Here is a 26,850-nt window from a genome sequence, read left to right as displayed (position 1 = left end):
TAGATGTCACTAGAGACCAGCGACCATTAACAAAATGGTAACGTGACCCACGTTACCATTGAGGGAGTTCGATTAGGATGAACCGTGTTACACCGGGTTATGGCCCGTCATATGACCGGGCAAAAGCGCTTAGGTTGGAGCGCCCTTTACATATCAACAGGTGGGGTTAAGGGTTATTGGAAACTCATGTTGTTCTGCTCGAACAGTACTCTGCACCTCCTGGTCATATTGTCAATGTCAACCAGGCAGCACGATGCATCATTCAGAAACACACAACATGTATTTTCCTTAGGATAGGCATATGCTATCCTATGCTTGCTTGGGAAGGCAGATATCATGTGCATTTTGATGAAGAACAAACAACATTTTTATATATGAAACCTCAGAATCCTAAGTCATTACTCCATGTTCTTGACATACTTCAGTTTGTTTTGAACGGGGCACCCGACAAACCCTGGAAGCAGTCTGGTTTCAAAACGAATGTGATCACTTTTCACCCAGTGTTAACTCCGCTCATACGGGCACCGGGGACAGCTTAATCGAATCCTCTCCTTGGCTCCCTCTCATACAGGAAGGCTACACTACCTACCCTCTCTCTCCAAGTGTCCCTCACAAACAAACCCCAGTGTGAACCGGCAAACACTACTGGGATTATCTCACCACTGCCAACACTGTAGCAATTGAGGGGGAATAGACATAGCAGGACTTGAATTTACGTTTGAGGTAAGTACGCTATTACCGCAGAGCCTCACCTGCACTGACAAACAGGAAGGCTACAGCATTTGAACAGTATATTTCAATTAAGTATCAATAATTGCTTGGATAAAAGAATTTACTGAACTGAATAATAGTAGGCCTACTTAGTATAGGCACAATCTGAGTCCATCTGCTATTCCAATTCCTGTTAGTTTTATTACAATATATATTTTTTGTGTAAGAACAAAAAACTATTATAGCGAAGGATGATTACAAAGATTGGACCAGCCAGAGCCAAGATGTTGTTAACTTCTACATAACCATTAGGCCTAGTAGCATGGCACTCAAGGCTAACTTTCACAAATTTCCTGGGGAACTGTGAAAAAATTTGTGCATTATAATAATAATTATAATCCCATTGATCCTATTAGGCACTTGTTTGCTTTAGAAGCTTATTGCAGTTTCATTTTCTTTGATCTCCACACCTTAAGTGATTGCGCTGCATGTAACGAAATGTCCAGTCAACAATTCAAGTTCCTTAATCCTTCAACACTTGAGAGAATTGTGTAGGCCTGTGTGAACAAATTCTAATGAATTGCAGATAAACCACCCCTTATTGCTTTAGATAAATTATCTATCGCTTTATTTGCAAATCCTTGAAAATTGCATAAACCAAAACAGGTAGCAGTTGTAACCTAATTAGGGTAAATATACTTTAATAATGTACCTGGCTGTACCTACATGTAGGCTAAACTATCATGCACTGTAAACACAAAGGCATATTGTTTTGGTTCCTTAGTAAAGTGGGACCCTTTTTTCCGCAGGATAACTTTTTGCACATTAATTGCAACCACAAATCAAGTCAAACTTTCTAAGAAAAGGTAACAAAACATTTTTATTAAGACCCGCCCATTTCTCAAATCCTCTTGTTAGAAGGACGGAAAACCGTCGCTTCTCGTCCTGCTATTGGTCGGGCAAATGCTTTTCAAGGGTAACTTGTAAACTCAATATTTACAGTGAAGCTTTCGCCTTGTGTGGTGACACGACTGAAAATATAGTTAATATCGTTTGTAGCGTCTGGCAAACCAACAGCTGTCCGCTGAAGGCTTATGAGAGGACTGCATAGACAGAGTGAGCTGAAGTAATGGTGGTAAGAACCTGTTCCGTTTAAAATGTTTATTAATTACATACCATATGTTTATTACAATCATGTGTTGGCTGCCGTTGGTGTAAACAAGTACTCTACATTTGGAACATTTGACCATCTCTGTGCGATGACCCGATGCGTAACAAATGTATGGTGCTCAATTACAATGTTCACTGTTTACCACCATGACATGAGGTAGTGTTAAGTTGACCACATTTTAAAATACCCAAATGTGGGACAACAGGATGATTTTGCTGGACATTCGCAGTTTTGTCCGCATGATAAAATATTTTTTATTTCAGTTAAATCTCATATGTTTTTGATGTGACAATAACGTTATACTATGCTATTATAGGTATATTTGGTTATGTTATGTAGAATACTAATTAATCAGTATGTGATCTTCCAAGACATTGCTTCAGCTTTCTTCTAACTTTACTAAATGAGCACCATACAGCTCCCGCTGTACCGAACGAGCTACACTGAACAAAAATATAAACGCAACATGTAAACTGTTGGTCTCATGTTTCATGAGCTGAAATAAAAACATCACCGACATTTTCCATGAGCACAAAAATATTATTTCATTCAAATGTTGTGTACAAATGTGTTTACAGCCGTGTTAGTGAGCATTTCTCCTTTGCCAAGATAATCCATTCACCTGACAGGTTTGGCTTGTCAAGAAGTTGATTAAACAGCATGATCATTACACAGGTGCACTGTGTGCTGGGGACAATAAAAGGCCACTTTAAAATGTGCAGTTTTGTAACCAATGCCAAAGATGTCTCAAGTTTTGAGGGTGCATGCAATTGGCATGCTGCCTGCAGGAATGTCCACCAGAGCAGTTGCCAGATAATTTAATGTTAATTTCTCTGCCATAAACTGCCTTCAACGTAATTTTAGAGATTTTGGCAGTATGTCCAACCGGCCTCATAACCGCAGACCACGTGTAACCACGCCATTCCAGGACCTCCACATCTGGCTTCTTCACCTGCGAGATCATCTGATGGGGTAGTGCTGAGGAGTATTTATGTCTGTAATAAATCCCTTTTGTGGGGAAAAACTCATTCTGATTGGCTGGTCCTGGCTCCCCAGTGGGTGGGCCTATGCCCTCCAAGGCAACCCCCATGGCTGCACCCCTGCCCAGTTATGTGAAATGCATAGATTAGGGCCTAATGAATTTATTTAAATTGACTGATTTCCTTATGTGAACTGTAACTCAGTAAAATCTTTGAAATTGTTGCATGTTGCGTTTATATTTTTGTTCAGTATAATTGTATTGCACCTAGCCTACTCTTCCCTCGCGCAAAATATGGTGATGCAGAAACGAGAGCCCACATGTGCAGCTGTTTTATGAAAATCTAGTAATATGTGGCCAAGGAAACAGTTCTAGTTGGTCCCAGGGATTGAGACTTTTAAAACAGGCTTGAGTAAAGTAACACCAAATATGTTGAATGAGCAACTAATGAGCATGGAGAACCTCCCAAGTTTGACAAATTGACCTGCCTTTCAGTCTAATATGGCTATTTATTGAATTTTGTAGCTCTTCGTCATAAACCAGCTTTGTAAGTAGCTAGGCCTAACTGTCCTCTCCAAGTTTAGCTGGAATTTTCCCGAAAGGATTTGGGAAATGTGATTGGTTGACGATAGGCCTATGACATTGGCATGCTTGTCTTGCTCAGAATATCAGATCTCAACAACGATTGGAGAAGTGTTTAACATCAGTACCACATCCTGATGATATAGGCCTTCATCTTTTCATATACACAACGTGACTGCAAAAGACAGGTTGGAATGTATGAATGAAATACAGGAGGAACCAACCTTTTTTCTGTCCAAATTAGTGGTGTTTGAATTTGTTGATAAAATGCCGGACATGATTGTTTGGTTGCAGAAGAAAAGGCCACTGTCAGGGATATGTGGTCACCCTAGTGTGTGTTTTGCATAATTCCCAGCTGGAACCGGTTTCTGCATTACCAAAACAAGTCATCCCTGAATTTTAGCCAAGCCTACTCACAGACTTAAATAAAAGTGTTTAAGTCTGTGAGTAGATGATCATGTTGGCAGATACTGTATATATAGTGCAGATACTGTATAGCCTACTACTACAGCAAAGATGGTTTGAAAACACTATTGAACACACTTTTTAATTGAAAAAGGAAAAATAATCATTTTGAGTCCATAATTGGTTTGTCACTTGTTGTTGCCATCCTTGTTTACATAGTGGTTATTCATTAGCCTACCTAGGGCCCAGGGGTGAGCGTGAGAGTTTCTTGGAAGTCAATATTAGGCCACATGCAGCAGCAGACGCAGGTAATCGAATGTTATCTAGGCCTACCTGAGCTGTAAATCCCACATCATGCAGATAACATATTCTCCATAGGTATTCTCATGTTACACCTGGACGTTAGCCTACATGGTGCCTCCCGTTCATTGTGCAGTAGTCTTTACTGTTTTTTTGAGGGACGTTTTTTTGTGTGTTTCAGGTTAGGTCACTGACTGACATTATATCAGATACAGAATGATCAACTGCAGTATTGTTTTACTGTACACATGACTGTATAAGGGTTATGTAATGAAGATCATGAAGGGACACCAAGTTCATAGTGTCCTTTGACAAGGATGTGCGAATGACATTATCCAAGTGTTTGGTACTGGTTTATAGGGGATGGGTGGGGTCGAAGTGGTATAAAGGTATAAGTAACTCTACAAACATTGCTTTATTAACACTTGCATAAACAAACTGTACTAATAGTTTCATCATTGTTTTTTATGAATTACTTGGATATAAAACATGTTATTGGAGTCATTCATGTGGTATTTCTATGATGATAATGGACTTTGTGTATGCCTATAGAGAGAGAACAGTGTATGAGAGGACCCATCTGGGTGTCAGAATTTGCAGAACCTCTCAGAGTCTTATTAAATGAATGTTCCAGGCTAAGAAGGGTAAGCCTTTAGTTTTTGTATGTTTATCTTGTGTTACTCTTATGCTTATATTGGCCTGGATACAGTTGTTTTTACCCACCACCTCACAGTATCAGGGTGTTTTCTCCAAAGGAAACATGCAGAGGAAGACATTTAACACCAGGGCCTGTTTGACGTCACAGGTCATGAGCTGCAATGTTCAGCCGTGCAGTCTGTCTTTATCTACGTCCTTCAAGCAGCCCGGGGTAGTAAAACATTAGACCTTGTGTTGGGCCTATGTGAAATTTTGGACTGGTTTGTGTTGTAGGCTGGCTGTGACTACTGTGTCTAATCCCCTTGAACACATTTTTACATGGCTGTGTTTGTATCCTGAGTGCCTAAAGTTGGAATCTTTGGAATGTGTTCCTAGCTACAGCTCTTCCCCCTAGGTTATACTAAAGGGTTAACATTTGTTTGACTCCTGGGGGGCAGTATCTAGTACTGGGCATTTCCATGTAAAAGGCCACATGAGCACTAACATGAAGTTCATAGGAGCACATACAATTTGGTGTCAAATGAAAGCTAAGAGTCTATATTTTTTTTAATGAAGGCACATCAATCTTTCAACCATTTTCCATCCTAAAATTAGGAAAAAGCAAAGGCTTTGCTTTTTGGTTAAACCAATGGAAAAGGGGTCTTAAAAGGTATAAAAAAAATACACCAAAACACAGTAATGTTGAAGTTGTTAAAAAGTGTACGTCGGAGAGTTATATAAGGTGCTATCATAATCATTTACTCCGGTAGTAAGTCATGTTACAGGTCGTGACATCCTAATCAGGTACTGATAATGCACATGTATATCTATCATAGATAGGCTGCCTACTAGTACCATCTCTGGGTTGGCCCATTATCTCAACATCCTCCTTTTCATGTAGAATTAGCTCGAGACTTCATACAATTTTAACACCAGCCCTTATGAAGATATCTATTTACAACATTATTATCATCTTTATTTTTTATAATTAACAAACATCAGTTCATTGTCCATTTCTTAAGGGACAAAGTCCCTCTACACACTTAGAAAAAAAGGTGCTATCTAGAACCTTAAATGCTTCTTCGGCTGTCCCCATAGGAGAACCCTTTGAATAACCATCATTGGTTCCTTACTACAGAGGGTTCTACATGAAACCCAAAAGGGTTCTACCTGGAACCAAAAAGGGGCGGTCTTATGTTAGCCGCTGCGCTGGCAGCATGTTGGGCACCTCTGGGAGCCCCGGGGCCTCTCCTTCCTCATCCACATCCTCCTAACATTGTGGAGGCAAGGTTGGCAGAGATGACAGACCTGGTGGGATCTTCCTAGTCTCCCCACAATTCATCCTGCCCACACCATCCAGAGGATATTCACAGTCCTCCCATGCGGCCATTCTGTGCTCTCCTGAACGTTGGTGTATGTCCCTCCAGTTCCTTCAATACTTTCGGCCCTTTACTTCCACTTCATAGGACCTTGCGCTGATGTGCCTTATGCATGTGCCAAGACTCCATGTGGCATCCATTGCTTGAGGTGACAGGAGCACTCTAGCAGCTTGGCCTTTTTTTTATTACAGGCATATTTTTAGCATGTTGGTCATAGTACTGTTTTGATGTCTCCTGATGTGCACACGTGTGCCTGCACATCCCAAATGACCTTTGGTGTGAGGAGCTTGGGAGCTGTTTGCAGCAGAGAGCGAGTGCGTCTAGACATTAAGCGCTGTACAGGACTGCTACTGAAGGCCTCTGTGGAAGTATTTCTCTATGCCAAAATGGCTTGCTTCACATCTTTGCCGTCCCGCATAGCCTTTGTGATGAAAGCCGTTGCTATTTTCACAGCTGACTCAGCTTTCCCATTACTCTGACTGTGGTGGGTTGAAGAGGTCACATGATGGAATTCCCAGGCTTTCACAAACAAAGTCTTGACTCGTGAACTGGGGGACATTATCTGTAACTACACCACTGTCAGGTATGCCATATCTGCTGAACTGCTGCTTACAACAGTCGTTGATGCAAGTCGCTGTTGTGTCAACCACTTTCTCCACCTCCCAAAAGCTTTATCATAGATCCAGAATGCCGCAGCCCGTCTGGTGTTCAACCTTCCCAAGTTCTCTCACGTCACCCCGCTCCTCCGCTCTCTCCACTGGCTTCCAGTCGAAGCTCGCATCCGCTACAAGACCATGGTGCTTGCCTACGGAGCTGTGAGGGGAACGGCACCTCCGTACCTTCAGGCTCTGATCAGGCCCTACACCCAAACAAGGGCACTCCGTTCATCCACCTCTGGCCTGCTCGCCTCCCTACCTCTGAGGAAGCACAGTTCCCGCTCACCCCAGTCAAAACTGTTCGCTGCTCTGGCACCCCAATGGTGGAACAAGCTCCCTCACGACGCCAGGACAGCGGAGTCAATCACCACCTTCCGGAGACACCTGAAACCCCACCTCTTCAAGGAATACCTGGGATAGGATAAAGTAATCCTTCTAACCCCCCCCTTAAAAGATTTAGATGCACTATTGTAAAGTGGTTGTTCCACTGGATATTATAGGTGAATGCACCAATTTGTAAGTCGCTCTGGATAAGAGCGTCTGCTAAATGTCTAAAATGTAAAAATGTAAAAAAAATAGATAGGCGGCCTACTAGCTCCATCTCTGGGTTGGCATGATGCCCATTATCTCAACAGAAGTAAAGTACCCTGCCAACTAATATCAACATTTATATTTATTTTTGCTGAAATGATTTCCCTTCTGTAAGTTAAGAAATATCACAGAGTGTTATGTCATTCTGTTACCAAAACCCCAAATATCTTTAAGATATTTTCAAATTTCTCTCCCTTATGAGGAGATTGAATGAGATCTGTTACTCACTTGCCAGTCAGGAAATTAATTTAATAGAAGGAGAGGATAATCCTCTATGTCATTTGGCAATCCAAGGATAGCTATGTTTACGCCAAATGAACAAGAGGCCAATGTTGTCAGTCGTGGGCCAAAACCACATAACCATATGATCTCATTTACCATAGACATTAATCCTTGTGAAGCTGATATTATTTTTGAAGTGGCTGTGGGTCCGAATTCTCTGGAACCCTCTTCCCAATAGCTAAAGGCCTGAAGCTTCTGCTCATGTGCGAGATTCTCTACTTTATGCACAGTCTCTGCTCTACTTGTTCGGCTGCCCAGAGAACAAGCTACTCTGGCGAATTTCAGTGATAGAAATGGAGAATGGTGCTTGTTTAATAAAGTTAGATCAAAGCTGAATCAATGTCTGCAAGATCACATAATGATAGTATTTTACAGAACAGAATATAATAACATAGTATAACCTTACTGTAAGACAAAAAAGTCACTTAATTTCTTATGAGATTTTAGGGTGATTGTGCGAATGGTCGCATTTTTCTCTCATGCGGCCAAAACCCAACAGTATGCACCACAGGGCGGTTACCTTCGGAATCGCAGCCTCTGCCTCTTTCTTTTGTGCAAATTGTGCTTGCATGTCCATTGCCCATATTCTAGAAACACATACACAAATACATGCACAAACACACACTCCCCTTACACAAATAATCGTCTGGTTTGCAGGATCTGTGACGAATTACTGACGCATGCTTGTGTTTTCTATCCTCCCTCAGAGGCCATGGCCTCACTAGGGTTCAAGAATCCTGGAATATTGACCTCTCATAGCCATCTGCTGCTCTGTGAGACACATCCCCACATGCTGTGGAGGAACACAAACAAAGACACTGTAGAGCCAGAGTCATGTCACAGACCCAGACCATGAGAACACCAAGGGATCCTGTGCAAATAAAAAAATAAACAAAAATGGTCACATGCACCGAATACAACAGGTGTAGACCTTACAGTGAAATGCTTACTTACAAACCCTTAACCAACAATGCAGTTTTAAGAAAAATAAGTGTTAAGAAAGTATTTACTAAAATAAACTGAAGTAAAAAAAATTAAGAAGACAAATAGAAGCAACAATAAAATAACAGTAGGGAGGCTATATACAGGTGGTACCATTAAAGAGTCAATGTGCGGGCCACAGATTAGTCGAGGTAATTGAGGTAATATGGTTGTTGTGGGTCATGTAGGGTTAATTTACCTGATGAAGAACATGTTGGTCGAAACGTTGTTTGTGTATCACAGTAAGTTTTATAAAAGAATCAACTTTGGGTGCAGCAAAACATTCTAGACAGGTCTTAGGAAATCAGAGTGACTGTGTTCCATCTTCCTGTTAGGATCTCATAGAATTACTATGTTATGGAATGCCTATGACCTCACACTATCACTATGTGTGGCCTCGGTAGCATCCGGCTCCTACAGTATAGAGGTGTTCTCATTGACAAAAACCCTATTGACAGGATACAAACTTACACAGGTGTTCCTGGTGAGTCACAACAAACCTCCTACCATTAGCTTTACATTCGTCTCTCCTACACCTCTCAACAGCAGGAAAAGGGAGTCTGCGTCACCATTGGTCTGAAAACCAGTGTTATTAACGGCAGCGATCTGTGGCAAAATGCAGGAACGCTCTGAGGCACATCTGCACACACATCAGTGCCAAGAAAGTGTCTAAATATGAGAGTGTGCTCTCAGGAATGAGTGCGTGCCATGGATGGGTTTGTGCCGGTGAATACCACAACTTATGTAGGCCGAGGACTGTGATTAGTAACATAGTGCCTGGGCTCATCCACTACATGTGTTACCTTTGTAATGTAGTTGTTTTAAAAGGAATATAGATTGTGACTAAAGTCACATTGTTTTGTTTGTGTGTAAAATGCATTCGCTACATAAAAGGAGGCTTAGGGACAGCCATATTTATAAACTGAAAAGGAGAAGAAAACGTCTCAGTCATTCAAATCTCAGTCATCAGCTATGCATATACAGTAGAGTAGACATTATGATGCTGAGAACTGAAGCCCACTTTAGTCTGGAAATGTACTTTAGGAAAAAAAGTGGTGGCCACAAGTATTCTCCCAGTGTTTTTCTAACCTCTTTCATCACCTCTGTGTCTCTCCCACCATCTCTCTCTCATCAGAACGGTCCCTCCACAGGGTGATGATGGGACTAGGCAGGACCTCGTTAGGGAGAGCCAAGTATATCAGTGTGGACATCGGTGGGGAAGTTTGCATGAGTGACCTTGTGGAGGTTAAGACAACACCAGTGGCTGTCCGCTGCGCTGTTAGGGACTTGTGATACAGCGAGTTGAGTTGACATGTGATACTGCCAGTAGGGTTGACTTGTGATACAGCCAGTTGGGTTGACTTGTGATACTGCCAGTAGGGTTGACTTGTGATACTGCCAGTAGGGTTGACTTGTGATACTGCCAGTTGGGTTGACTTGTGATACTGCCAGTAGGGTTGACTTGTGATACAGCCAGTAGGGTTGACTTGTGATACAGCCAGTTGGGTTGACTTGTGATACAGCCAGTTGGGTTGACTTGTGATACAGCCAGTTGGGTTGACTTGTGATACAGCCAGTAGGGTTGACTTGTGATACAGCCAGTTGGGTTGACTTGTGATACAGCCAGTTGGGTTGACTTGTGATACAGCTAGTTGGGTTAACTTGTGATACAGCCAGTTGGGTTGACTTGTGATACTGCCAGTTGGGTTGACTTGTGATACAGCCAGTTGGGTTAACTTGTGATACAGCCAGTTGGGTTGACTTGTGATACAGCCAGTTGGGTTGACTTGTGATACAGCCAGTTTGGTTGACTTGTGATACTGCCAGTAGGGTTGACTTGTGATACAGCCAGTTGGGTTGACTTGTGATACAGCCAGTTGGGTTGACTTGTGATACTGCCAGTTGGGTTGACTTGTGATACTGCCAGTAGGGTTGACTTGTGATATTGCCAGTAGGGTTGACTTGTGATACTGCCAGTAGGGTTGACTTGTGATACTGCCAGTAGGGTTGACTTGTGATACTGCCAGTTGGGTTGACTTGTGATACTGCCAGTAGGGTTGACTTGTGATACTGCCAGTTGGGTTGACTTGTGATACTGCCAGTAGGGTTGACTTGTGATACTGCCAGTAGGGTTGACTTGTGATACTGCCAGTAGGAATGACTTGTGATATTGCCAGTAGGGTTGACTTGTGATACTGCCAGTAGGGTTGACTTGTGATACTGCCAGTAGGGTTGACTTGTGATATTGCCAGTAGGGTTGACTTGTGATACTGCCAGTTGGGTTGACTGGCGCTGTCCATGTACTAGAAAGCTGGGTTTGGTTCGGTTGGTCTAGCAGTTAGAGCTGCCTATTTGCTGTCCGTGGAGGCTGAAGACGCAGAGCCATTGGCAGGAGTTATAGGAGAAAGTAACTAAGCTTGGCCTAGGCTAGGTGCAAGTGTCATGGATAGATTGATAACAGGAGAAATATAAGTTGCTCTGGATAAGAGCGTCTGCTAAATGACTCAAATGTAAAATGAGAACACCTAGTACTACACTTTTAAATTACAGCTGTTTACCTAAGTAGTAAAATAATCATTTTTTAAGAAATAGTGCATTATCCTTCTGGGTGAAGGGTTAGACAGGTTAACAATTGGAACAATCAACTGTCATGCATATCAGGTGACGGTAACCCAGGCAACAACTGAAAGCATGCAGTGGGAGGGTGTTTCTATCCAGACTCCACCCTCTGGTCTAGCCCTATGGATTGGAGAGTGGGAGTGAACTAACCTACAAAAGTTCCCTCCCTAAATCGAAATGAAACCACTGTGGAATGCACATACACTCCCTCTTACACACCCTCACACTCAGTCATGCCCGTCGATCAAGTCAATGCTTCTTCCTGTTTTTTTTGCGAGTTCCCTCTCTGTTTTGTCTCGTTTGGCTAAATTGGGCTTAGTGGGAGCTCCTGGAGAGAGTGTAGTGACAGAAGGCTGAGCAGAACAACATAGCTGCTTGAGAAGAAGGGCTCTTTGTAAACGTTTACAGGACTTTTTGAGTGAGTGAGTTTTGACGGTGCCCATGAGATCAGCCCCCAGGGGGGTTGTTGAGTAAGGGGTTAGGGGGAAGGGAGGAGGTGAGTGTGTGCCTGTGAGGTGAAGAGAGATTTTAATATTCCTTCCCCTGGACTGGAGCAACCCAAAGCAGACAGACAGAGACTCTTCCTGATGGATCTGAGGGTGAAACCATACCTAGAATTCCCAAAGACTGTTAAAGCGTAAACGTCACACACATCCTGACCAAAGGAAAGGAGAAGGGCCTGGAGGAGCATGGAAGCACTGAGGGAGTCTTTTCTGCATTTGACCTTTCAGATGTCCACGTACAAGAGGGCCACTCTGGACGAGGATGACCTGGTGGACTCCACCGGAGATGAGATCTACCCCTCCTCTGCCATGCAGGTAGGCACAACTATTCCTTTGTATAAACCTTTTCGACAAACTCTGACACATGCCAAGTCTGTCTAGAGACGCACTCATTCTGCTTCTTTTGTTGTTATGTGATGATCTGCTTACATTGTCTGACAAATTCCATTCCATTCCAAAGAAATTCATAACCATTGAGCTAATCAAATTCCAGATTTTCTATTGTCTTTGTGAGGACTATGAGCGCCATGCTATTTCCTGACAGCCTGCTATTCTCTGTCAGCTATGTGCTATGTTTAACATTAAGGGCTACTTGAAGAGAAAGACTTCAATCTCAGGAGGAACCCTTTTATAAAACAAACTACCCTTTACAGCGGCCCATACAGTATCTGCATTTCTGGGTGCTTCAAAAAGCCTGGATAATCAGTTGCAGAGCCCAGCAGAATACAACAGTCTTATAACTCTGAAATAACCCCTGTGCAGAATCCTTCTTTTTCCCCTGCACTAAGTAGAGCAGAGATATATCCACAACTGATTAAGTAGAAGAATGCAGAACAACATACTGCACATACTGTGGATGGTTGTTTTTTTGGATTATCATAGAAACAAACATATCCGTAGATAGAGAAAGGTATACTGAAGACACTGTTGGAAAAAGTTTTAGAGGCTACAACAACAGTAGCTATGTAACTGAAACCAAAACAGGTTATACAATAGACCTGCGCTGTCTGAGTCAGTGGCTTCACACATGTCTGCCTACAAGTCTTCTCAATTGCACACATCAATACAGATTACAAGTTCAAACCCACCCAAACCTCAAAGTCTAGAGGATTGGGAAGCCTGTGGCGGCTTTGTCACCAGGGCTGCTCACATTCAGTGTGACATTTGAACTTTGCCTTAGTTAATGGGACTAAATGTAATTCTTTAACAGGTCTGGGATAATTGGTTTTCGCGGTGTGTGTAGAGCTCAGTGAGGGGAAGCCACATTAATTCCTATAGTAATTGAGCAGATCTAAAACTCAAGTGAGCTTTCAGTAAACGCAGTCAGGCTGACATTTAAAAAACATGACCATGTCCTAGTTCATCCATTGTGGTTAGTGCTCTGCCTTCCTGTTATCTGGGGCAGAGGCACAATGCATTTTAATGATGCTGGCTGAAGAACTATAAAGAAATGAACAAAATATGAATACATGACCTTTATATAGAGGGGTGTTGAAAGGCATTATTGTGTGGAAGCCATTATCTATAGTAATATACCATATGAGTCATTTCAACCATAACCAATACATTTTAGTCACACAGTATTAGCACTACTGCCTCTGGTGTTCAGTGTATCATCTATGACCAGAAAGAAGATTCCATTCATAGAACATAGAGTGGTTTGTTTGCCTGAGTACTGTGGTTAAGGGTTGAATACCAATCATTGTAACCATTACATACAGTAACCAGTGTATGTGTGTCTATGGAGATGACACTGTGGTGCTCATTGCTGTGTGTGTTTCTGTACAGGTGACACTGCGACATGGCCCTGGTCCCAGGTGTTGGGCTGAGAAGACACACACTGAGAGGAGGCTGTTGGTCTTAGTGTGTGCTCTGTCTGTTGCCTTGTTCTTCTCTCTTATCACTGTCGGGATCTTCTACAAAGAGAGTGAGTGGCTGAGATTGTTAAACCTGATTTGACTAAATAATCCTGAGAAGAATTGACCAAACAACCTAGGTTTTCTCTTTTATGTTCATATAATCTGACAAAATGTTACTGGGTACAAATCTTTACTGAAAGATTTTCTCAGCTCAGTATTAGTTTCCTTGTATTTTGAGAAGGGAAGCAAATGCCCCTTCCTCCTATTCAACCACCTATCAGCCCACATGACAAATCTCCCGCTGTCTGTTATGAGAACCGACACAAGAATGTGCTTTTACTACACCATTCACTTTCCACTCCTTTTATTCAGCTCCTGTTATTCATGACCCAAAGTCCAGTTAGTGCATTCTCATTCTGTCTCTTGTCTATGTTGATCATTGATTTAGACATTTTAAACTTATTGTCCTAAAAGAAACGTAGACTTATGTACAACATAGCCTCAAACATAGACACGAGACAGAATGAGAATGCACTAACTAGACTTTGGGTCATGAATTATTATCCCTCTAAAAATATAAAGATGTTTTCCACATCTTCTCCCAAAATAACATAAAGGGAGTTGCCAAATGCAACTTGGCTATAAATCAGCTTTTGCAACTAGGCCCTTAAAAATTCCAGAGCGCTTTCTGATAAAATACTGTATTATCCATCTCCTTATTCAGTCCAATGAAAGAGAAAGAATACTCCATGAACATCCGTTTACATTTCAGCTTTCACAGCCAGTTAATGTATGGCAATCACGTCAAAGCCAACGAATGCCCATCTTAGAACCAATGGCAGCATCGGACAATGGCCTGCTGAGAATTTTCCACAACCGTGCCTCGACATTGTCCATGAGACAGGGAACCCAGAGAGATGGGCCTGGCTGGGTGATTGATACACTGCACCTGTGGATAACAATTAGGTGTGACAGGTGCAGGCCAGGGGCAAGAGCAGTGCATCAGGACCAGCTGTTGGAACGGTGGGACAATGACTGACAGTGATCTCGTCTGTGGCACAACCTCTCGAACCCTTCTCTATTTCACTGTTTATTTCTGTAGGAGTTTAGAGAAGGAAAATACATTTTTCTTTGAGGTTATATATTTTTTTGCAGTAACCCGTTGAAAACAATGATTTCCAGATGGTCTGAAAACATCCATGTCGTGACATATTTTGAATTATTTATTGAAGGACCTTGAAATATACTAGCTGTTTAAGAAAATAAATAGTGTTGTCTATGTTGAGGCTGAAGTAGCACAGTGCCTATAAGAGGTATCTGATACCGTATGTTTAGTTGTCTTGTCCAACTCCCTGTTGGCAGCTCACCCTGGCATGTGTCTGACGGAGCCATGCATTACTGTGGCCAGTGCTGTGATGGGAGCCCTGGACCACTCGGTGGACCCCTGCCATGACTTCTACAACTTTGCCTGTGGGGGATGGGTGAGGAACAACCCCCTCCCTGAGGGAAAGTCCCGCTGGGGTCCCTTCAGCAACCTATGGGAGCGCAACATGGCTGTCATGAAGCACCTGCTGGGTAAGGTTTCTCCTCAGGGGGTGGGGTGTCCTTAGCTGCCCCTCTCACCCTTAACAGCCTAGAGAAATATAAACAAACAGTTAGCTAGTTCTTATTGCCCCACTGTTCTCTCTATATTTTTGTTATCCCATTGTAATGTTAGATACGTTTGTAGAAGACTTAACTGTGAAACCTGTCGTGTTTGGCAGAGAACACCACCGTGAAGGGGCTGAGCAAGGCTGAGGAAAAGGCCCAGAGGTATTACAAGGCCTGTATGAATGAGACTAAGATTGAGGAGTTAGGGGCTCAGCCTCTACAGGAGCTCATCAATCAGGTGAGTTCGCTCATCAAGAGGCATCCTCATCCAGTCTTCTGCCATAGCGCTAGGCACATATAAGCTATGTTTATGATGTGCTAATAGATGTGTAAAATGTTGTTTATGATATACAGTTAATTACCCTAAATGTATCCAATGCCCTGATATAAAGGATCACCACCTCTCAGGTTTTAAGTGAGCCTCTCTCTGAAGGAGATCATATATTTCTTCTTTCAGACGGGGGGATGGGCCCTAACCGGCTCCTGGGACAAGAACAATTTCCAGGAGGTTCTACGCACAGTGTCGGCCAACTACCGCTGCTCCCCATTCTTCACTGTGTTTGTCAGCACTGACTCCAAAAGCTCCAACAGCAATATTATCCAGGTGAGAGAAGAGCCAGTGGCTCCAAGGCTCAGTGGCTGTACGCCCAGTTACACCCACAGGCCTCCTCCTCACTCCTTTAGCTTTTGATTTACATTCCTATTTACATTTGTCAGAAAAATCATCAAACATCACTTATCCCCAGATCTGCTCAGAGAGGATTGACATATACATTTACATGCTCTTTTTAAAAAAGATGTGCAGAGGGACATTAGAAATTGTAAGGTTAATCGAAGCTGCAGTATACTGTAGAGTAGATCCTGCAATACTATACTATCAAAGAAAGAGGCTCACTTTGCTGAGAGTGCTGAAATGTTTAAATGAAGTGTGAGATGGTAGTCATGAACTGTTCCTTGTACCTACAGGTGGATCAATCCGGGCTGGGGCTCCCCTCACGGGATTACTACCTTAACAAAACGGCCAATGCAAAGGTACTGACAGGCGGCCGCACTATGGCACTGTGGTGAATAGGCTTAAAGATTGTAGCATGATGACAGACAGGGTAAGGGAGGACATGAAATAGATCAGTGCCTTGATGCAGAGGCCTGGTTAAATTAGGAAATTAACTTTATACATTTGTACACTATACTGACAAACTTATCTCGCTAGATATGTGTTTTATTAGGAATAGAAAATATCCAAAGCGGTAGTACAAACCCTACAGTACCCCACTTGGACAGACCATGTATAAATAATATAGAAGAAATTTATAGCTCAAGGGATAACTCTGTGCTTGTAGTAGTCCGTATTTTCCTAGCGCTGGATTGTGTTTTTAAATTAATTTAACCAACATTTCTCCCCCTGTGCTTCCCACTTGGTCTTGGCAGTATCTGAATGCATACCTAGACTTCCTGGTGGAGTTAGGGGTCCTGTTGGGGGGCTCAGAGGAGACGTCCAGATTGCTGATGCAGGAGATTGTGGACTTTGAGACCACCCTGGCCAACATCACCGTACCCCAGGAGGAGAGGAGGGACGAGGAGCTCATCTACCATAAGATCCAGGCAAAGGATCTGGCGGTCAGTACCCATCTCTCTACTGCTTCAGCTGATCCAAGCATCATGTCAACACCAGATATCCACCTGCAGTATCACTAGATACAAACCTACAGCAGATGACTCCCAGATTGAGATGTGTTAATGAAAGTGCAATTTGCATAGATTGTATTTTGGTTTAACAGTGCTTTCTGCAAGGTCTTTCTTACTGCTTTCTGTTCATACCTGCTGATTAAAAAAGCAAAAAAATAAAAAATAAATCTGATAGGACAGGTGCACCAGTAGATATGTTGACAGTGTCATTGTTTCTTTGTGTTTCTGTAGACCTTGGCTCCTGCGGTGGACTGGATGCCCTACCTCACAGATGTGTTTGCTCCTGTACCCCTCAATGACTCAGAGCCTGTGGTGGTGTACGCCAAGGACTACCTCCAGAAGGTCTCTGACCTCATTGCCAGCACTAACAAGAGGTTAAAACCACTTTCTAGCCCTGCCTTCCACTCATTATTCATATTTGAATGGTGATGGACAGCACTATGTAATTAAGGTAACCATTGGGATGATATGGTTTATGTAAGATTTCATATCGGTTCAGCAGTGATATTATATGAGCAGCACAGGGGACATTATAAAACATTATGCAAACTGAAGTGGCAAGAAAAAGTATGTGAACCCTTTGGAAGTACCTGGATTTCTGCATAAATTGGTCATCAAATTTGATCTGATCTTCGTCTAAGTCGCAACAATAGACACACATAGTGTGCTTAAACTAATAACACAAATTATTGTATTTTTCTTGTCTATATTGAATACATCATTGAAACATTCACAGTGTAGATTGGAAAAAGTATGTGAACCCCTAGGCTAATGACTTCTCCAAAAGCTAATTGGAGTCAGGAGTCAGCAAACCTGGAGTCTAATCAATGAGACGAGATTGGAGATGTTGGTTAGAGCTGCCCTTGCCCTATAAAAACACTCACAAAATTTGAGTTTGCTATTCACAAGAAGCATTGTCTGATGTGAACCATGCCTCGAACAAAAGAGATCTCAGAAGACCTAAGATTAAGAATTGTTGTCTTGCATAAAGCTGGAAAGGGTTACAAAAGTATATATAACAGCCTTGATGGTCATCAGTCCATGGCAAGACAAATTGTCTGTAAATAGAGAAAGTTCAGCACTGTTGCTTCTCTCCCTAGGAGTGACCGTCCTGCAAAGATGACTGCAAGAGCACAGCACAGCATGCTCAATGAGGTTAAGGAGAATCCTAGAGTGTCAGCTAAAGACTTACATAAATCTCTGGAACATGCTAACAACTCTGTTGAAGAGTCTACGACACGTAAAACACTAAACAAGCATGGTGTTTATTGGAGGACACCACGGAAGAAGCCACTTCTGTCGAAAAAAAACATTGCTGCACGTCTGAAATTTGCAAAAGTGCACCTGGATGTTCCACAGCGCTACTGGCAAAATATTCTGTGGACAGATGAAACTACAGTTGAATTGTTTGGAAGGAACACACAACACTATGTGTAGAGAAAAAAGGCACACCAACATCAAAACCTCATCCCAACTGTAAAGTATGGTTGAGGGAGCATCATGGTTTTGGGCTTCTTTGCTGCCTCAGGGCCTGGACAGTTTATCATCGACGGAAAAATGAATTCCCAAGTTTATCAAGACATTTTGCAGGAGAATGTAAGGCTATCTGTCCTCCAATTGAAGCTCAACAGAAGTTGGGTGATGCAACAGGACAACGACACAAAACACAGAAGTAAATCAACAACAGAATGGCTTCAACAGAAGAAAATACGCCTATTGGAGTGGCCCAGTCAGAGTCCTGATCTCAACCCGATTGGGATACTGTGGCATGACCTCAAGAGAATGGTTAACACCAGATATCCCAAGAATATTGCTGAACTGAAACAGTTTTGTAAAAAGGAATGGTCAAAAATTCCTCCTGACCACTGTGCAGGTCTGATCCACAACTACAGAAAATGTTTGGTTGAGGTTATTGCTGCCAAAGGAGGGTCAACCAGTTATTACAGTGAAGGAAAAATGTATTTGATCCCCTGCTGATTTTGTACATTTGCCCACTGACAAAGAAATGATCAGTCTATAATTTTAATGGTAGGTTTATTTGAACAGTGAGAGACAGAATAACAACAACAACAAAAAACAGAAAAACACATGTCAAAAATGTTATAAAATGATTTGCATTTTAATGAGGGAAATAAGTATTTGACCCCTCTGCAAAACATGAATTAGTACTTGGTGGCAAAACCCTTGTTGGCAATCACAGAAGTCAGACGTTTCTTGTAGTTGGCCACCAGGTTTGCACACATCTCAGGAGGGATTTTGTCCCACTCCTCTTTGCAGATCTTCTCCAAGCCATTAAGGTTTCGAGGCTGACGTTTGGCAACTCGAACCTTCAGCTCCCTCCACAGATTTTCTATGGGATTAAGGTCTGGAGACTGGCTAGGCCACTCAGGACCTTAATGTGCTTCTTCTTGAGCCACTCCTTTGTTGCCTTGGCCGTGTGTTTTGGGTCATTGTCATGCTGGAATACCCATCCACAACCCATTTTCAATGCCCTGGCTAAGGGAAGGAGGTTCTCACCCAAGATTTGATGGCACATGGCCCCGTCCATCGTCCCTTTGATGCGGTGAAGTTGTCCTGTTCCCTTATCAGAAAAACACCCCCAAAGCATAATGTTTCCACCTCCATGTTTGACGATGGGGATGGTGTTCTTGGGGTCATAGGCAGCATTCCTCCTCCTCCAAACACGGCGAGTTGAGTTGATGCCAAAGAGCTCCATTTTGTTCTCATCTGACCACAACACTTTAACCCAGTTGTCCTCTGAATCATTCAGATGTTCATTGGCAAACTTCAGACGGGCATGTATATGTGCTTTCGTGAGCAGGGGGACCTTGCGGGCGCTGCAGGATTTCAGTCCTTCACGGCGTAGTGTGTTACCAATTGTTTTCTTGGTGACTATGGTCCCAGCTGCCTTGAGATCATTGACAAGATCCACCCGTGTAGTTCTGGGCTGATTCCTCACCATTCTCATGATCATTGCAACTCCACGAGGTGAGATCTTGCATGGAGCCCCAGGCCGAGGGAGATTGACAGTTATTTTGTGTTTCTTCTATTTGCGAATAATCGCACCAACTGTTTTCATCTTCTCACCAAGCTGCTTGGCGATGGTCTTGTAGCCCATTCCAGCCTTGTGTAGGTCTACAATCTTGTCCCTGACATCCTTGGAGAGCTCTTTGGTCTTGGCCATGGTAGAGTTTGGAATCTGATTGATTGCTTATGTGGACAGGTGTCTTTTACACAGGTACCAAGCTGAGATTAGGAGCACTTCCTTTAAGAGTGTGCTCCTAATCTCAGCTCGTTACCTGTATAAAAGACACCTGGGAGCCATAAATCTTTCTGATACTTATTTCCCTCATTAAAATGCTAATCAATTTATAACATTTTTGACGTGTTTTTCTGGATGTTTTTGTTATTCTGTCTCTCACTGTTCAAATAAACCTACCATTAGAATTATAGACTGATCATTTGTTTGTCAGTGGGCAAACGTACAAAATCAGCAGGGGATCAAATACTTTTTTCCCTCACTGTAAATCCAAGGGTTCACATACTTTTCCCACCCTGCACTGTGAATGTTTAGTGTGTTCAATAAAGACATGAAAACGTATAATTATTTGTGTTATTAGTTTAAGCAGACTGTTTGTCTATTATTGTGACCTAGATGAAGATCAGATCTAATTGTTTGACTAATTTATGCAGAAATCCAGATATTTCCAAAGGGTTCACATACTTTTTCTTGCCACTGTACATATATATTTTGCTTCCTTTCCTGAAATGTTAATGTGATGAATGACGTAATGAATGAATCTACTCCTACCTGTGCAGCATCCTGAACAACTACATGATCATGAAGGTGCTGAGGAAGATGGTGTCCATCCTGGACCAGAAGTTCCAGGATGCTGAGCAGCGCTTCTTTGAAGTCATGTACGGAACCAAGAAGGTGAGAGGGAGAGAGATGGAGATAATGTCAGTGCTTTAAGCTGGCAGGGAAATAGGCAACAGACCTCAGATAAGAGTACTCAAGGGGACTGGCTTTTCCTGCTGCTTCAGTCAACAGAGTTAAGCTATATTTGCTTATAGCACAGATTAAAATAAATGAGTGACTGAAACTATGTGGCTATAAAGTACACTGTAAATGGAAATTTACATAGATAAAATGTAATAAGATGTGCACTTGTCAGTAGCGAACTTAATTAAACAAGGAGCTGATAAGAAAATACTTTAGTAGCTGAGTCACTGTCATCACTAGACACACATTATATTGCCTGGACAGCTTTTTCCCTTAGCTGTCTGCTGCTAACAGCTATCTGCTGTGTTGTGCTGTGGGGGTTCCAGCTATCCAAACCCTTATCTGAGCTAGATCCTGTTCCCCTGGCCTTGATTTCCGTTTGGGGTCACACTGTTAAAACATACCAAGTGCTTTCTCGTCCTGTGTGTGCTTGTTTGCAAGTGTGTGTGCACAATTCCTGAGACCATCCACACTACACTATTAGCACCCCTCCGTTTCTACCTCTATCACTCCCTCTGTCATTATTTCCCCTGTATCTACTCCTATCTTTCTTTTGCTCACCCGTTTCCACTCTTTTGGCCTCTTCCTTTCCCCCTGGCTGCATAGTCTCAGTTTGGATTCTAATATCTCCAGTAGGAGAGGGGAAGTTGGGGGGTGAGAGGAGGGTCCTGTCATTGCCAATCTCTGAGAATCTCACAAAAACAACAGTCAGCCCTTTTAGAGGGCAATGTGCTGTCTCCCTACACACTCTGATAAAGGCCTGGCTTCGCCTTGAGATAAAGGATTCCAAGGAAAGATTGTTTGCTTCATATGCAAAACCAACACTACTACCTCATGCTTGAGGGGCATTATAAAATCTAATACAGTTACAGACTGATGCTGTGTTAGGATCATGCAGTGTTTTCAAGTATTTGTATAGACTGTACAGTCTGAGAGACAGTGCTATCTTGTGTGTATAGGTGATGTCAGTGTTTTTGTGTGGGTGGTGTGGTGTCATAGTTCTCATGTGTTCAGTGTGATGTTTCAGAGCTGCATCCCACGCTGGAAGCTGTGCGTCAGCGACACGGACAGTGCCCTCGGCTTTGCTCTCGGGGCCCTGTTTGTCAAAGCCACCTTCGACGAGGACAGCAAGGCCATTGTAAGTGTTTCAAGGTATCACCCACCCATGCACTACCTCCACTGTGAGCTGCCCCTGGGTGAGATTCTGACATGCCTTTCCTTTTCCCTGTCTGTCAGGCAGAAGATATGGTCTCTGAGATCAAATGGGCATTTGAGGATAGTCTGAAGTATGTGGGCTGGATGGACCAGGAGACCAAAAAGGCAGCCAAAGAGAAGGTGGGCGAGACGAGTTGCTTTGAATAACTGCCAGAAAGATGTTTTCCACTGTTAGGGTGAGGGAATTGTCATTACACTGACTGCAAACTATGGAAATGTTTCTTGCCTTGTAATTAACATGGTATGGTATGATGTGTCTGTTACAGCTATAGCGTTTCAATTGTATTCCATAAGAGATTGCCCGGCAGGACACATAAAGCATTGTCCACAAAAAAGAACACCCTTGCCTTGTTTGCACTTACACTTGTCTTTTCTTGCCAGCACTGACTTTGCTGATAGCTACTTTTATCAAGGAAAAGTGTACTTACTGTGATATGTGGTTGTCTCACCTAGCTATCTTAAGATGGATAAGCTAACTGTAAGTTGCTCTGGATAAGAGTGTCTGCTAAATGACTCAAATGTAAATGTAATAGTCCTTTTTGCTATAATGGTCATGTTTAGCATAAGGCTCGTGAAACTAACTCTGCAGTGCCATCTGGTGTTAGCATCTGTCTCATTTCACCTCATCTGCTCTGTTATAGGCTGATGCCATTTACAACATGGTTGGATATCCAAAATTCATCATGGACCCCAAGGAGCTTGACAAAGTGTTCAATGATGTAGGTAAATATGTAATTAAAATAAATATGCATACTTCTGTTTTATGAAGTTGTCCATGTCATATCATATGTTGATAAAAAATACACAACTCTTTGTTGTCTTACTGTAAGACCCTGGTTTTGAGGAGGGTTGTCAATCTTGTTAGATATTGCTGCACTGTCGGAACTAGAAGCACAAGCATTTCGCTACACTCGCAATAACATCTGCTAACCATCTGTATGTAACCAATAAAAATGTATTTGATCTTACAGTATCTCCTGTTTGCATTGCTTGTGTGTAAACCTCTTTCTTTGTCTAACCTGATTCCTCTCTCTTTCTCAGTTTGAGGTGGTGTCTGACCTGTATTTCCAAAATGTCATGCAGTACTACAACTTCTCTGCCAGAGTGACTGCGGACCAGCTGAGGAAAACCCCCAACAGAGACCAGTGAGTGTCTATAACCCGGCCCTCACCCTCCTGTTGCTCGCCTCTCCAGAGAGGAGGTCAAATGCTCTGACAGGGACAAATTCCCATTCTGACTTTAAGGAATACTGCTGACATCCAGAAACGTTCCCCGGGAACCAATATCCCTCAGCTGAACTGATCCTTTTCTCTCACTACATAGCCGAGTAGCTCAGGGTTCTCATTCTTTCACACGGATCTGAAGTCAACAGCCTAGCGAAGGGGATAGGGGAGAGTCAATTTCTGTTTTTTACCACCCTGATCTCAGACTTTTGTGCTCAGTTGGTGTTATATCCTATGTCTTGCATACACAGGTGGAGCATGACCCCTCCTACAGTGAATGCATACTACAATCCCACCAAGAATGAGATGGTGCTCCCAGCAGGAATCCTTCAAGCTCCTTTTTACAGCCGCTCTTGGCCAAAGTAGGTCCCTCTTCCCTCTTCAGCCTATACAGTTCCCTTGGCCTAGCCTTCCCTGTGGCTCAGTTGGTAGAGCATGGTGTTTGCAACGCCAGCATGGTGTGTGCAACGCCAGGGTTGTGGGTTCGATTCCCACGGGGGGCCAGTACAAAAAAAATATATTTAAAAAAAAAAATGCATGAAATGAAATGTATTCACTACTGTAAGTCGCTCTGGATAAGAGCGTCTGCTAAATGACTAAAAATGTCAAATGTAAAATGTCTAATACGTCCCCATTTCAGGCACAAATACAGGTACACCACATGTGCACGCCATACTTGCATCAATTGTATACAGTATGTGTGTCTCCTTGAGTGTCTTCACATAGCCAATAATTGAATTGCAAGTTATAAAATGCTTTTATTTACTTGAAAGTATTTTGAATCTATTTCCAGGGCCCTGAACTTTGGGGGGATTGGTGTAGTTATGGGACATGAGTTGACACACGCTTTTGATGACCAAGGTAAGATCTTTAATTTTCATACAAGTTGTATTGTCTTAACTCTTATTACTTTATATGGGAAATAAGAAGTTTTGCTACAAACTAAAATGCTATATATATTTTTTTAAATAAAGGCTGTATACTTACATGGCAGGGGAGACACTTTGATCACAGGGCGAGCTGACCCCTGCGAATTCACCAGAATCTCGACTGCATAATCTTAAAAAAAAGAAGAAAAAATATATATTATAGGCTGTTGAAACATCCCACCAAAAAACATCCCACCGAACGTGACACATTATGATATTAAATGAGGCATCCAGTTCTACAGCATATTTTTCTTTATGTTAAAGGGAGGGAGTACGACAAGGATGGGAACCTCCGCTCCTGGTGGAAAAACTCATCTGTGGAGGCCTTTAAGAAGCAGACCCAGTGTATGGTGGAGCAGTACAGTAACTACAGCATCAACAAAGAACCACTGAATGGAAAACACACCCTGGGAGAGAACATAGCTGACAATGGTGGACTGAAGGCTGCCTACAAGGTGTGTATGACAGGGAGGTGTTAGGGTGGGATAGCACAAAGTAGACTTGACAATATGAAGAGCAAGAGCAATTCATCTTATACATACACATACTGTAAATGTGCAGACATTTCGGAATCATCAATGTGAGATGCAGTATTTGGAAGGTCAGAACTATGACACACATTACATGTTTTCTTGTTCACTTGATTGGGTCATTGTGGGCCATGTCTTTACTCTGTGGTGGAAAAAACGAGGTTGCCTACATCACAGCAAAGCCTGGAAATGCAACAGGTGGCTTGGAGAGGCTTGGTCAGCCTCAGAGTGAGCTCTCAAACATTCTTTCCGTCAAATGAAAGTCATAGGTTATGGAGCAGATGAGCCAACCACATGGCAGAAAAGGGGACCTGCATGAGCGCTGTCTGTTAGTGAGGACTGAAGAGGAAATAAAGCTGAGGGCGAGCAGAAAGAGTCTGTTTTTTTTCTCATACTGTTCTCTATGGCGAGAGGAGGATAATGCATGCTGTCTGTAATATGACCCTTGTCTGCTTTGAAGGCTTATATGAACTGGATTGCAAAGAATGGAGAGGAGGCCACCCTGCCTGCCCTGGGGATGACCAATCATCAATTATTTTTTGTTGGATTTGCACAGGTTTGTGCCACTTAAAGTATATCCATGTCTGTGGCAAATGTAGTAATGCATTCTCTAGCATGCCTACCTTCAACAGTGTTATGTATTAATTATAATGACCTATTACATTGATAATGTAAATTAAGGACTTTTCACTCTGAAATCCTTAATGTGTGTCTGTGCTTCCTGCTATATGTAGGTATGGTGCTCAGTTCGGACTCCGGAAAGCTCGCATGAGGGCGTCATCACAGATCCACACAGTCCATCAAGATTTCGAGTTATTGGCACCATCTCCAATTCCCATGAGTTCTCTGAGCACTTTGGCTGCAAGGCAGATTCCCCCATGAACCCTAAACACAAGTGTGAGCTTTGGTGATGCTTTGCTACCCATTTCTCGGTATGGCAGGTGGCAAAATGGGCATTGGGGATTTGGAGCAAAATAGAGGCAAAGTCTCTGAGGAAGGAGAGCATTGGTCTTGATACCACTAAAAATCCAGCTGTTTTACCCACTCTACCCTTCTCAGGGTCCTTATGAGGGCTGGAGGTTGAGCCAGCCCCAACTCTCTTCATAAAGACAATTTGTTTTATAAAGCTGCCTCTTTCCCCCCCAATTAAACTCTATGAAAATGTGCCTTTATGTTTATATAGAGGAACAATTTTAACACTGGAAAGTGAAGAAATGGCTATACAAAAAGGGAAAACTAATGGAACTTCTCTCAATCAGGTTTTATGTAGAGTTGTCATATGCCTTATTTTTCAACAGGAAGTGATATTTATTTTCTGTAATGTCTTTTTCACTGTTACAATTTGTATCTGATCAATCCACCTCTATGTTGTCTTCACTTATTGTATATTTTTAGACTGCAAAAGAATGACGAGTTGCAATTACTGGATTTGGACTGAAATAATATAATCCGGAGGAAACCGTCAATCACATCTAGAATACAAGTCAAGTAGATTGTAAAAGTCATATTTTATTATTGCCCATGATTGATCCGATTCAATAACCTATGTGTGTGTCGTTTCTGCATCAACAAACCTAACACAACATCATCATTTGTGTAAAGTCTGATTGCTTAATGTCTCCAGTTTATACAGTAGTGATGTTTTAAAGAAGTGATCTTCCGAATTGCTGAATGCCTGATATAAGGGACATATTAAGTGAATAGTTTTCAATCAGAGAATTCCTGAAACTTGTGAAGGATGTATTGACCATCGAACAAGTCACATAACAGAGTTTTCCCATTCTGGAGCTGCTCATGCATGACAGGGCTTTTGTGTCAAAAACTATTTTTCTAATCTAATAAAAATATTGTCACCATTCTTTTGTATGCCCATCTTTTGCTATGGCTCGTCTGATGCTTCAAAGGGACTTTTTATAGTTTTTGATTCCAAAACAAATAAAAACTGTATCTATGTATCAAA

General features: G+C 42.4%; 1 protein-coding gene across 3 annotated transcripts; it reads left to right on the top strand.

Moving 5' to 3' along the window:
* Nucleotides 1-562: 562 nt before the first annotated feature.
* ece1 (endothelin converting enzyme 1) lies at nucleotides 563-26,746 on the top strand. Of its 3 annotated transcripts, none has more exons than XM_045705623.1 (19): nucleotides 563-723; nucleotides 12,024-12,110; nucleotides 13,584-13,722; nucleotides 15,017-15,229; nucleotides 15,418-15,542; nucleotides 15,762-15,908; nucleotides 16,271-16,336; nucleotides 16,733-16,921; nucleotides 17,222-17,364; nucleotides 20,810-20,924; nucleotides 22,021-22,131; nucleotides 22,230-22,328; nucleotides 22,850-22,927; nucleotides 23,250-23,353; nucleotides 23,683-23,793; nucleotides 24,225-24,292; nucleotides 24,625-24,815; nucleotides 25,351-25,446; nucleotides 25,625-26,746. In XM_045705623.1, exons 2-19 carry the CDS (start codon nucleotides 12,024-12,026, stop codon nucleotides 25,799-25,801), a joined length of 2,259 nt encoding a protein of 752 aa, XP_045561579.1. In that variant the 5' UTR covers nucleotides 563-723; the 3' UTR covers nucleotides 25,802-26,746. The 3 variants fall into 3 exon arrangements, with proteins under 3 accessions (XP_045561579.1, XP_045561578.1, XP_045561577.1); XM_045705622.1 differs by lacking the exon at nucleotides 563-723 and adding an exon at nucleotides 1,582-1,846; XM_045705621.1 differs by lacking the exon at nucleotides 563-723 and having other exon boundaries at nucleotides 11,500-12,110.
* Nucleotides 26,747-26,850: the final 104 nt, after the last annotated feature.

Source organism: Salmo salar, chromosome ssa22 (genome assembly GCF_905237065.1).
Source record: "Salmo salar chromosome ssa22, Ssal_v3.1, whole genome shotgun sequence".
Taxonomy (NCBI): Eukaryota; Metazoa; Chordata; class Actinopteri; order Salmoniformes; family Salmonidae; genus Salmo; species Salmo salar.
Note: the sequence above shows the minus strand (reverse complement) of the source record. Positions and strands in the feature narration are given on the sequence as shown.

Bases quoted from the DNA above. Each gene is read 5' to 3' on its own strand.
- ece1 (XM_045705621.1), top strand. From the start codon at position 11,982: ATGGAAGCACTGAGGGAGTCTTTTCTGCATTTGACCTTTCAGATGTCC. The intron at 20,925-22,020 runs GTGAGAGGGAGA...GTGATGTTTCAG, and splicing joins TCATGTACGGAACCAAGAAG to AGCTGCATCCCACGCTGGAA. The intron at 23,794-24,224 runs GTAGGTCCCTCT...ATCTATTTCCAG, and splicing joins TACAGCCGCTCTTGGCCAAA to GGCCCTGAACTTTGGGGGGA.